The sequence below is a fragment of the Salvelinus fontinalis genome, chromosome 27, assembly GCF_029448725.1.
Source record: "Salvelinus fontinalis isolate EN_2023a chromosome 27, ASM2944872v1, whole genome shotgun sequence".
In the NCBI taxonomy this organism is placed as follows: Eukaryota; Metazoa; Chordata; class Actinopteri; order Salmoniformes; family Salmonidae; genus Salvelinus; species Salvelinus fontinalis.
The window spans coordinates 13,531,305-13,543,945 of NC_074691.1; the positions used below are offsets into that span (position 1 = coordinate 13,531,305).

At 43.5% G+C, this 12,641-nt stretch overlaps 1 protein-coding gene across 1 annotated transcript in view; it reads right to left on the minus strand.

The window, feature by feature from the left end:
* Window positions 1–12,641, minus strand: part of LOC129825078 (discoidin, CUB and LCCL domain-containing protein 1-like) — a 46,879-nt gene that overhangs the window by 5,591 nt on the left and 28,647 nt on the right. The window contains exons 10-14 of the mRNA XM_055884837.1: window positions 12,481–12,628; window positions 12,051–12,155; window positions 11,887–11,965; window positions 2,318–2,367; window positions 1,818–1,937 (exon numbers count right to left, since the gene is read on the minus strand). Of these exons, the coding sequence (XP_055740812.1) occupies window positions 1,818–1,937; window positions 2,318–2,367; window positions 11,887–11,965; window positions 12,051–12,155; window positions 12,481–12,628 (502 nt within the window). The remainder of the gene's footprint in view (window positions 1–1,817; window positions 1,938–2,317; window positions 2,368–11,886; window positions 11,966–12,050; window positions 12,156–12,480; window positions 12,629–12,641) is intronic.

The window sequence follows — 12,641 nt, forward strand, 5'->3', positions numbered from 1 at the left end:
AAATCAAAACAAATTTCACACATATATTATTTAGTATATGTAAAGACAAGATTAAACGAAGAATAGTCTGATGGGTGAGAATACTAGCTTATCACTTGTGAATGATCTATTATCACCAGCATAAGAAACAAAGTCTTTTTTGCAACTCACCCATGTTTTAATAAGGTTTGTATCACAACTAAAGTGGCCAAATAACTTTTTTAAATGAAGCACATTATTGCCTAACTGGCATACATAAGCAGTGCATGAGTTTCAAGTTTGGGGAAGAAAATGTTCACCATAAAAATGCACCTTCAAATAAAAGCATAATCGCATTTGGGCTCACTTTTGATAATTGTGTTTTCCGCTAGTGGAACATTTGCGCTTATAGCCTACTGCCATGTGCGCATTGCTGCGCTTATAATGTGAAGAAATAGCCTAATAGTTTATCAACATTTTAAGCTAAACGTTCTGATCTGTTGCGTTAGCCTCATTGTGTAAAAAAGTATTTTTGATGCTAGTGGTTCTCTTCATTTGGGACCTATCAGATCCCACAACTGTCCCAGACTATGTTTGGAATATTTATATCTCGCACAGAATAGGTCAACTTTTGTACTATGGGGGATAGTAGATTGACATTGGCTAGTGCTTTTGCTGTTTGTTAGGCCTACTCATCTAGTAGGCTGACAAAGTAAATGTGGACAGTTCTTCCAATATCTGTAATATGCACCTTGGAATTGGATAAGAGTGTGAGCAGTTACGTCTCCAATGTGTCGGTCTTCACTTGTAGCCTGTGAGAAAGACCGGATCACGTGATTGAGAGCCATGTGAGTAAGAGGTGCTTCGGAGCATGCAGCACCCAGGGAGAAGGGAATTCTAATTATTATGTTTATCCCCAGTGTACAACAGTCACAAAATGTATGGATTTTTAGGGGGCATTACAGCTACACAAACAGGATGCCAGTGGGAAATTCGAGGCATTATCAAGTGCATGTTAAATTGTGAATGAGAGAATGATGAAGTGTGTACAGCCTGCGCAAAAAACAAAGCAGAGCTCATGCCTTTAATGCGACTTTTTTCAAATCATTGGAGTTGCATCATACAGCCATACAATGTATTAAAAATCAAAACATATATCCTAACGTTTGTAGAACAATTAAAGTTACATTAATTAATCTATATTAAGCATATAGGAGTACGTATGTCTTTGTTAAACGCTCAACACAGAATAGCCGCATGTGCACACTCCAAATCGTTTGGAGAAAATATCCTTTCTATTTTATTCAGCTTTGTAAAATAATATAAAATAATGCCACGGTATTCTAAGCTAATCTTGTCTACTAAATGAACTAGTGTTATCCACAGCCATATGGCATAGCCAGATCAGGACCTAACATAAAGACAACTCAGAGTTTGCTATTCTGTTATTCTGAAATAGACTACATTTTCTTCATATGATGTTTCTTTAGACCTGTCTAAAATAAATAATGGATTTATTGTGAAGGTGTAGGCTACATTACATGGATTTATAAGACTGGATTTCTTAAAATGTATATGTTCCAAAGGTCTGCATCAGTGGCTTGTAGGCTATGTGTGGAAGACAGGAGATGCTAAAAGTGTTCATGTTAATTCATGGTAAATTACCATGGGACCGGCAGTTATTTGTTTGACAATCACCGGCTGACAAAATTTCGTGACCGCCACAGCCCTAGTGGTGCCTCCACAGAACGGTTCTATATTCACTTCCATGGGTGCCTCAGTCTCTTGAGTTGTGATGATTGGAAGTGTGGGAGTATGGACGTATGGACGTACGTCTCAGTGAGTGCATGTGTCCTCACCTGCCATGGTGCTGGTGACCAGGTCTAGTTTCTGTATTGGGTCTTTCTCTGAGCTGTAGCTGATGGTGAACTCTGTGGACTGGTGCCTGGCAAACGGCTGCTTGATCTGCTTCCAGCAACCTGAGGGCCGACAGGCAGTAAAAAGACAACTCCACAGACAGACAGATATAATGACAGGACTCTAGCATGGAGAGAGAGCACAGATATAAGCCCCAGATGCAAGCCCAGGCCTGACTGAATTTTCACTAACCACAACCCCCCACTACACAGCACAGACATGTTGTCACAGATCAACAAATGGACTCTGGCAGTTTCATTAAAGCAGCCATAATAAAGAATGATATGTAACCTGTCCACTGACTGGGTATCACTATAACAACATGGATTATTTCTAGGGCTCATCTTCACCATACATGTTCTGTTTCTCACAAAAGAAATGATTCAATTTTGATGTGCAGTTATATGAATGACATCTTTTACAATGTAAAATGTTCACTGACCTGGTTTCTGGGCATCTGAAGATCCGTACGAGTTCTCTTTTGTCTTCTTCCTGTGACAGAAAGACAAATGCCTTTGTGAACTCCAGTTACAGGGAGGACAGTGGTGCTCCCTCACCCCATTCCTCTGATAACCTCCTGGGGGGAGATGAGGCAGGGGGGGGGTGAGGTGTCCCCTAAACACAGCTGCCTGGCTCTGCTGAGCACCCCTCTTTTCTCTTCCTTTTTCCCCCCTCTCCCTTTTGCTCAGCTGGCCACATCTTCTGACACTGACAGATGACCCCGTAACGGATTAGCATGCTTCAGCTAAACGAGTGTGCTCGCATACTCCGTTGAAAAGACCTTCGCTTGAAAAACGAGAAAAAAAGCTTCAATAGTACTTAGGGCTGCAAATTTTCCATGTGAAGTTAAGCCCAGGAATTTTGCTTAAAATCCATCAAATAAGTTAGCTTATGACAGCGATTTTTTTTTTGTGGGATATACAAGGAAATTCTAGGTCTTGTGGCATATTTTGGTTAAACTATCCCCAATTCAATGGAATTGCAACCGTCTCTATGCACAGTGCATTCTGCCATCACATGTACAGCTGATTCTCAAGATCTTTCACACTAATGAGATGCAATTGAGCCCACACTACTACACTGTCTGAGCAAAGGACTACATGCTTTCTGGTAAATTTGATTACAAAACTGAGTGGAGTGAATATTTCATATGACATACATGTTTTTTAGTTAACTAGTAAATAGTAGCCTACAGCAAAATGTTTAAATCATTTCTAACTAGTTTGTTTTTGATACCATGTGGGTTTTTAGACGTGTTGCTGTGAATTTTGTTGCAAACCTTACTTTGCTAGCTGACAGCTTTACGGTTTTTACTTTTTACTTTTTAATTACCGTTTATATTTTTAGTTTTTCACTCACAACTTTTTTCCCTCATTCAACTTTTTCACTCTGGACGCTTTATCTGGACATGGTTCGTCAGCACCTTCACCAGCCGAAGCTAAGTAGTAACATTAACATGATGCCTTCTAATTGCAGTCGCTGTACTTATAATATACAGGAGAACTATTGCCTTACGTCGAGGATAGCTGTCCTGCAAGCCCAGCTTCAGACGCAATCGTTAGGCGAGGGTAATTTCAGTGTAGGAAAGGATGAAACAGCGTCTGTGCCACCAGTAAGTACAGATAGTAGTATAAATCCCCCCCGCACAATCCCCGCAGCCGGACAACTTTCTCATGGCTTCTGGAGGGAAATGCTGTTGGAATGCTCAACTGGTGTCGCTCATTCAGCCGACAGAAACTTTCTACCGGTTTTCCCCATTAAGTAGCGAGTCGGAGTCTGAGGCCGAGTCTTCTCTTGTCTCTACTCCTCCCGAAGCTTCCCACCATTAGCTCTGACAAATTGAAAACCCTAGTCATTGGCGACTCCATTACCCGCAGTATTAGACTTAAAACGAATCACCCAGCGATCATACACTGTTTACCAGGGGGCAGGGCTACCGACGTTAAGGCTAATCTGAAGATGGTGCTGGCTAAAGCTAAAACTGGCGAGTGTAGAGAGTATAGAGATATTGTTATCCACGTCGGCACCAACGATGTTAGGATGAAACAGTCAGAGGTCACCAAGCGCAACATAGCTTCAGCGTGTAAATCAGCTAGAAAGATGTGTCGGCATCGAGTAATTGTCTCTGGCCCCCTCCCAGTTAGGGGGAATGATTAGCTCTACAGCAGAGTCTCACAACTCAATCGCTGGTTGAAAACTGTTTTCTGCCCCTCCCAAAAGATAGAATTTGTAGATAATTGGCCCTCTTTCTGGGACTCACCCACAAACAGGACCAAGCCTGGCCTGCTGAGGAGTGACGGACTCCATCCTAGCTGGAGGGGTGCTCTCATCTTATCTACCAACATAGACAGGGCTCTAACTCCGCTAGCTCCACAATGAAATAGGGTGCAGGCCAGGCAGCAGGCTGTTAGCCAACCTGCCAGCTTAGTGGAGTCTTCCATTAGCATAGTCAGTGTAGTCAGCTCAGCTATCCCCATTAAGACTGTGTCTGTGCCTCGACTTAGGTTGGGCAAAACTAAACATGGCGGTGTCCGCCTTAGCAATCTCACTAGGATAAAGACCTCCTCCATTCCTGCCATTATTGAAAGAGATCGTGATACCTCACATCTCAAAATAGGGCTACTTAATGTTAGATCCCTCACTTCAAAGGCAGTTATAGTCAATGAACTAATCACTGATCATAATCTTGATGTGATTGGCCTGACTGAAACATGGCTTAAGCCTGATGAATTTACTGTGTTAAATGAGGCCTCACCTCCTGGTTACACTAGTGACCATATCCCCCGTGCATCCCGCAAAGGCGGAGGTGTTGCTAACATTTACGATAGCAAATTTCAATTTACAAAAAAGAAAAATTACGTTTTCGTTTTTTGAGCTTCTAGTCATGAAATCTATGCAGCCTACTCAATCACTTTTTATAGCTACTGTTTACAGGCCTCCTGGGCCATATACAGCGTTCCTCACTGAGTTCCCTGAATTCCTATCGGACCTTGTAGTCATAGCAGATAATATTCAAATTTTTGTTGATTTTAATATTCATATGGAAAAGTCCACAGACCCACTCCAAAAGGCTTTTGGAGCCATCATCGACTCAGTGGGTTTTGTCCATCATGTCTCTGGACCTACTCACTGCCACAGTCATACTCTGGACCTAGTTTTGTCCCATGGAATAAATGTTGTGGATCTGAATGTTTTTCCTCATAATCCTGGACTATCGGACCACCATTTTATTACGTTTGCAATCGCAACAAATAATCTGCTCAGACCCCAACCAAGGAGCATCAAAAGTCGTGCTATAAATTCTCAGACAACACAAAGATTTCTTGATGCCCTTCCAGACTCCTTCTGCCTACCCAAGGACGTCAGAGGACAAAAATCAGTTAACCACCTAACTGAGGAACTCAATTTAACCTTGCGCAATACCCTAGATGCAGTTGCACCCCTAAAAACTAAAAACATTTGTCATAAGAAACTACCTCCCTGGTATACAGAAAATACCTGAGCTCTGAAGCATGCTTCCAGAAAATTGGAACGGAAATGGTGCCACACCAAACTGGTCTTCCGACTAGCTTGGAAAGACAGTACCGTGCAGTATCGAAGAGCTGCACTGCCTCACTGCTGCTCGATCATCCTACTTTTCCAACTTTTTTTTTTTATTTTTATTTTTTTATGGGGGGGTGGATCAGCTTAATATTGCGGAAAGAATGTTGCTTCCAATGTAATTGTCTGCATCATTTCCAATCCCCCATATTTTTGGGGGTAAATATATATATATCCATTCACGTATGCATACATATACACATATATACATACACATACCTACATAGACATACATACTTTTTTAAAGAGTATACCTTTATTATTATTCCCCGCAAACCCTACCACCGATCCCCCAATTGGAGTAAACTGATAAACATTTCTGTTTTTACCTCCAATTTATACATCTTATACACATTTTACAGACACAGTCTACGTTATAATAGTTCTCTCTTGTTTGTTCTTAGTCCTTCCTCTATTTCTGTTGTCCATCCAGTTTGATTTCCACTTGTAACTGTGCTATTTCACAATAGCTCCGCACCTATACACATGTCACAGATCCCGTATGCCCTACATTGTTTATCTTGTTATTAGTCCCACCCTTCAGCTCCACTCAACCTTTCCCATCTATCTTCCAACATCATCCATTTCGGATTTTTATTTGCCATATATTTTTCAACTGTGCTGTGATGCTTCACAAAAGATTTGAATCTTCCTATTCTCATAGCTTCCACGGATTGTAAATTAAAAATAAACATTTTTGCTAAAATAATTATTATATTATTGATTGATTGACTATGGCTTTTCAAATCCCCCAGTATTGCTATCTGTAGCGTTAGTTCTACGCAAATGTTGCAATTCTTCAACCATTCCTGGACCTGTGACCAAAAACGAGCTACATGCGGACAATACCAAAATAAATGGTCTAATGACTCTGCCTCCTCACAGCAGAATCTACAGAGCTGGGAAGATTGTATCCCCCATATATATAACATTCTATTAGTTGCAAGAATTTTGTACAATAATTTAAATTGAAAACTTAATTGAGAAAAATAAGAACAATCCAAAATGTATTTTTGATACTGTTGCAAAGCTAACTAAAAAGCAGCATTCCCCAAGTGAGGATGGTTTTCACTTCAACAGTAATAAATTCATTAACTTCTTTGAGGAAAAGATCATGATCATTAGAAAGCAAATTACGGACTCCTCTTTAAATCTGCGTATTCCTCCAAAGCTTAGCTGTCCTGAGTCTGCACAACTCTGCCAGGACCTAGGATCAAGAGAGACACTTAAGTGTTTTAGTACTATATCTCTTGACACAATGATGAAAATAATCATGGCCTCTAAACCTTCAAGCTGCATACTGGATCCTATTCCAACTAAACTACTTAAAGAGCTGCTTCATGTGCTTGGCCCTCCTATGTTGAACATAATAAACGGCTCTCTATCCACCGGATGTGTACCAAACTCACTAAAAGTGGCAGTAATAAAGCCTCTCTTGAAAAAGCCAAACCTTGACCCAGAAAAAAAGAAAAAAACAAAAATCGTCCGATATCGAATCTTCCATTCCTCTCAAACATTTTAGAAAAAGCTGTTGCGCAGCAACTCACTGCCTTCCTGAAGACAAACAATGTATACGAAATGCTTCAGTCTGGTTTTAGACCCCATCATAGCACTGAGACTGCACTTGTGAAGGTGGTAAATTACATTTTAATGGCATCTGTCCTCGTGCTACTAGACCTTAGTGCTGCCTTTGATACTTTCCGGCTACCCGGATAAAGCACTAAAAAACTTCAGTTAGAGCTAAATACGGCTGCTAGAATCCTGACTAGAACCAAGAAATTTGATCATATTACTCCAGTGCTAGCTTCCCTACACTGGCTTCCTGTTAAGGCAAGGGCTGATTTCAAAGTTTTACTGTTAACCTATAAAGCGTTACATGGGCTTGCTCCTACCTATCTTTCCGAGTTGGTCCTGCCGTACATACCTACACGTACAAGACGCAGGCCTCCTAATTGTCCCTAGAATTTCTAAGCAAACACCTGGAGGCAGGGCTTTCTCCTATAGATCTCCATTTTTATGGAATAGTCTGCCTACCCATGTGAGAGACGCAGACTCGGTCTCAACCTTTAAAGTCTTTACTGAAGACTCATCTCTTCAGTATGTCACATGATTGAGTGTAGTCTGGCCCAGGAGTGTGAAGGTGAACGGAAAGGCTCTGGAGCAACGAACCGCCCTTGCTGTCTCTGCCTGGCCGGTTCCCCTCTCTCCACTGGGATTCTCTGCCTCTAACCCTATTACAGGGGCTGAGTCACTGGCTTACTGGTGCTCTTTCATGCCGTCGCTAGGAGGGGTGCGTCACTTGAGTGGGTTGAGTTACTGACATGATCTTCCTGTCTGGGTTGGCGCCCCCCCCCCTTGGTTTGTGCTGTGGTGGAGATCTTTGTAGGCTATACTCGGCCTTGTCTCAGGATGGTAAGTTGGTGTTTGAAGATATCCCTCTAGTGGTGTGGGGGCTGTGCTTTGGCAAAGTGGGTGGGGTTATGTCCTTCCTGTTTGGCCCTGTCCGGGGGTATCATCGGATGGGGCCACAGTGTCTCCTGACCCCTCCTGTCTCAACCTCCAGTATTTATGCTGCAGTAGTTTATGTGTCGGGGGGCTAGGGTCAGTTGGTTATATCTGGAGTACTTCTCCTGTCTTATCCGGTGTCCTGTATGAATCTAAGTATGCTCTCTCTAATTCTCTCCTCTCTTTCTTTCTCTCTCTCGGAGGACCTGAGCCCTAGGACCATGCGTCAGGACTACCGGGCATGATGACTCCTTGCTGTCCCCAGTCCACCTGGCCTTGCTGCTGTTCCAGTTTCAACTGTTCTGCCTGCGGCTATGGAACCCTGACCTGTCCACCGGACGTGCTACCTGTCCCAGACCCGCTGTTTTCAACTCTCTAGAGACCGCAGGAGCGGTAGAGATACTCTTAATGATCGGCTATGAAAAGCAATCTGACATTTACTCCTGATTATTATTTGACCATGCTGGTCATTTATGAACATTTGAACATCTTGGCCATGTTCTGTTATAATCTCCACCCGGCACAGCCAAGAGGACTGGCCACCCCTCATAGCCTGGTTCCTCTCTAGGGTTCTTCCTAGGTTTTGGCCTTTCTAGGGAGTTTTTCCTAGCCGGCGTGCTTCTACACCTGCATTGCTTGCTGTTTGGGGTTTTAGGCAGGGTTTCTGTACAGCACTTCGAGATATTAAATAATGTACGAAGGGCTATATAAAATAAACTTGATTTGATGATTTTAGCTCACTTGAGCCTGCTAACTGAGGAGTGTTAATTCACCTGTTTCCATAAATGTATAATTTAAAAACATTTATCTCACACAGGAGTTGTTTATTCTAACTGCTTAACTATTTAACTATTTATCACCGCTCCAAACAGACATGCTTTATCTACTCATTTGCTGGATGCTGAGTTCAGAGTTCAAGTGAAGGTCAAGCAAATCATAGAGAAAGCACTGTATTGCAATCATCTCTGATGGGAGGTTGAATGTTCATGGGCAAGGAATAATTAGCTACATCATCTCCACCCCTCAACCAGTATTCTACAAGAGCAAAGACACAAGGGACAACAGACACACCAGTCTCTACATTACAGGGAGGTTGAATGTTCATGGGCAAGGAATAATTAACTACATTATCTCCACCCCTCAACCAGTATTCTACAAGAGCACAGACACAAGGGACCACAGACACACCGGTCTCTACATTGCAGATGAGCTGAAGGCAGTCATCAATGACCTTAGACAACAGAAAGTATTTGCACTGGTGACAGACAATGCTGCGAACATGAAGGCTGCTTGATCTAGTGGAGGAGTCCTACCCTCACATCATACCCATTGGCTGTGCTGCTCATGCATTGAATCTGCTCCTCAAGGACATCATGGCACTGAAAACAATGGATACACTCTAGAAGAGAGCCAAGGAAAATGGTTAGGTATATGAAGGGTCATCAAGTTATAGCAGCAATCTACTTCACCAAGCAAAGTGAGAAGAATAAGAGCACCACATTGAAGCTGCCGAGCAACACCCGTTCTGGTGGTGTTGTCATCATGTTTGACAATCTCCTGGAGGGGAAGGAGTCTCTCCAAGAAATGGCCATATCGCAGTCTGCTGATATAGGCAGCCACATCAAGAGGATTCTCCTGGATTATGTATTTTGGGAGAGAGGTAAGCAGCTTGAAACCTATAGCAGTAGCCATTGCACGGATTGAAGGAGACAATGCCATCCTGTCTGATGTTCAGACTCTGCTTGCAGATGTAAGAGAAGAGATCCGTACTACCCTGCCCACTTCACTGTTGCTCCAAGCAGAGGACACTGCAGTTCTGAAATACATCAAAAAGCTGAAGACTTCTGCCTGAAGCCCAGCGTGTATCGCTGCAGCGTACATGTTGGACCACAAGTATGCTGGCAAGAGCATCCTGTCTGGTGCAGAGATCAACAAGGCCAATGGTGTCATCACTACCGTGTCTCGCCACCTTGGCGTGGATGAGGGCAAGGTTCTTGGCAGTCTGGCAAAGTACACTTCCAAGCAGGGGCTTTTGGATGGAGATGCAATATGGAAGTCTTGCCAACATATCTCATCAGCCACCTGGTGGAAGGGACTTTGTGGATCTGAGGCTCTTTCCCCTGTCGCCTCAATCATCCTCCAAATCCCACAAACATCAGCCGCCTCAGAGCGCAATTGGTCCTTGTTTGGGAACACACACACACACACAACAGGCTGACCAATACTAGGGTTGAAAAACTGGTGGCCATCCAGGCATATTTGAGGCTTTTTGAGCCTGACAACGAGTCAACTCATTTAATTAAAGTTCAATTCGTAACTAAATATATTGTTTTCTATTGGAAGGATTTTAATAATTTGCAATTACGTCTACTTATGATAAGGTAAAAGGTTTCTGTTTCTGTCTCCATATATGGTAAATATATCCAATGCAAAAAACATCTACATTTAAATGGTATTAATATTACATTTCCATTAATTCCCATATATTCCCACGGAAAGTTTCCACCTGTGAATATTCCCCAAAATATTGTCTGAACGAAGACTCAAGGAATCTGTCATTCATTTTGACATTTTCGCAGAGATCTTAGTCGCGTACGCGTAATTTTTCATCTAACCAAGTTGTTTGGTTCATTATTTCTTAATGAAAAAAAACTGCATGAAAACCAGTCGTCTCTCATTGAATGGCAACAAAGACTTTATTAAATAATCCCTACTGTTTTTGTTTTTTGTGTGCACTTTTTACCCCTTTTTCTCCCCAATTTTGTGATATCCAAATTGGCAGTTACAGTCTTGCCCCATCACTTCAACTCCCGGACAGACTTGGGAGAGGCAAAGGTTGAGAGCCACGCGTCCTCCGAAACACGACCCCGCCAAGCCACACTGCTTCTTGACACACTGCTCGCTTTACCCGGAAGCCAGCCGCACCAATGTGTCAGAGGAAACACCGTACAGCTGGAGACCAAAGTCAGTATGCATGCGCCGGCCTCCACAAGGAGTCGCTAGAGCAGTATGGGACAAGGACATCCCGGCCGGCCAAACCCTCCCCTAACCCGGACGATGCTTGGCCAATTGTGCGCCGCCTCATGGGTCTCCCGGTTGCGGCCGGCTGCGACACAGCCCGGGATCGAACCCGGATCTGTAGTGATGCCTCCAGCACTGCGGTACCTTAGACCGCTGTGCCACTAAGAAGGCCCTATAATCCCTACTGTCGACCAATCACAGACAAAGACAAAGTGCCCGAACAGCCGACCAAACAAACATTTCACAAAATGTCATCAGAATATAAGTGCAAACTCCTCCGAACTGTTTTGGCTGGGAAGCTTGAGGATGCCTTTAAGCCCCTCTATCTTCCACCTCCACATAACAAAAGACAACAAAGGTTGACAGTAAAAAGATGAATGGTATACATCCACATGTGTTGTGCATCCTCCTCCAGTGTTCTCTCACTGACACGAATGACTGTGGTTGTGTTGGTGGTCAGGCCTGTTGTGTTAGCTGAGCAACAGACAGGCAGCCATTTCAAAAGGACCGTTCTAGGAATCTCCCTGGCCCTCATTGTCCCATACATCTCTCCCTCGATCAAATCTATTCCATCTCCTTCCCTCTTTCTTTTCCTGAAAAGATCTCCTCCTCAGGCACATCCATACTGACACAGACACACAGGCAGGCAGACGACATCTCCCACACATAATTAACAGACATAGTATAGAGAGTAGGCACAAGGTAGGGAGAACCCGCTGCTATGGGGCCATATAAGGTCAGGCCACTCTGAGCTCGTCAGTCACGTTGTCATGGGGACAGGAAACCTATGAGTCATTAAGGTGCAAGCTCTTCTTACACAACCTTACACTACAGTCTCTAAAAGCATTACATTATCTATTCAAATGACATGAACCAGCCACTTACTTCTGCAGCATCTTGAATAGACAAATCCCAATGAGCACCACAGATAAGACTGTGGGTACGATGATGATGGCCAGCTTGACTGTGAATAGAGAGGAGAGAGCATGTTAGCCAGCTATTACACAAACAAACATCTGGTGGAAGCAGTGTTTTAATGAGATGGGTACCTAGGTCTGCCTGGGAGGGCACCGGCTCAGTGATCTCCTCGTCCCCCACCGGAGGCTTGGGTTTGGTGGGTACCGTCTCCAGGGTGACCTGGGATGACATGTTCACTGAGGGTAAAGAGGGAAAGGGAGCAGAGTAGAGGAGTGGTAGCGAGTGAGAGAGAGTGAGCGTTGAACGATCAACAGGTGTGCCAATAACATTCAGCAAAATTACAGATCTATCCTACTTCCCCACTTTATTGTAAATGTACTGTAAAACAATAGGTCAGTTCCCTACAGGAACTGATCCTCCTCACCAAAGCTTCTCTAAAAGGCAGTCATCAATCGCAATTACTGACTCACTGATAACACCATCTGGTCCTGCAGCCAGACCCACTCAACCAGACTGATATATTTCTGCTGTAGTCAGGTTAGATACGGTTAGGATTTGTACCTCTGACATAGTTACAGCCCAGCAGCTCTACCCTCATGGCAATCCTCTGGTGCCAGGTGTGAGGTATGATGCGCAAATAGCGGGCTATGATTGGAGGGTGGAAGGTGTTCCTGGTCTGATGCAGACTGTCCTGGTTCCCCTCAAATATCTGACCGGGAGAA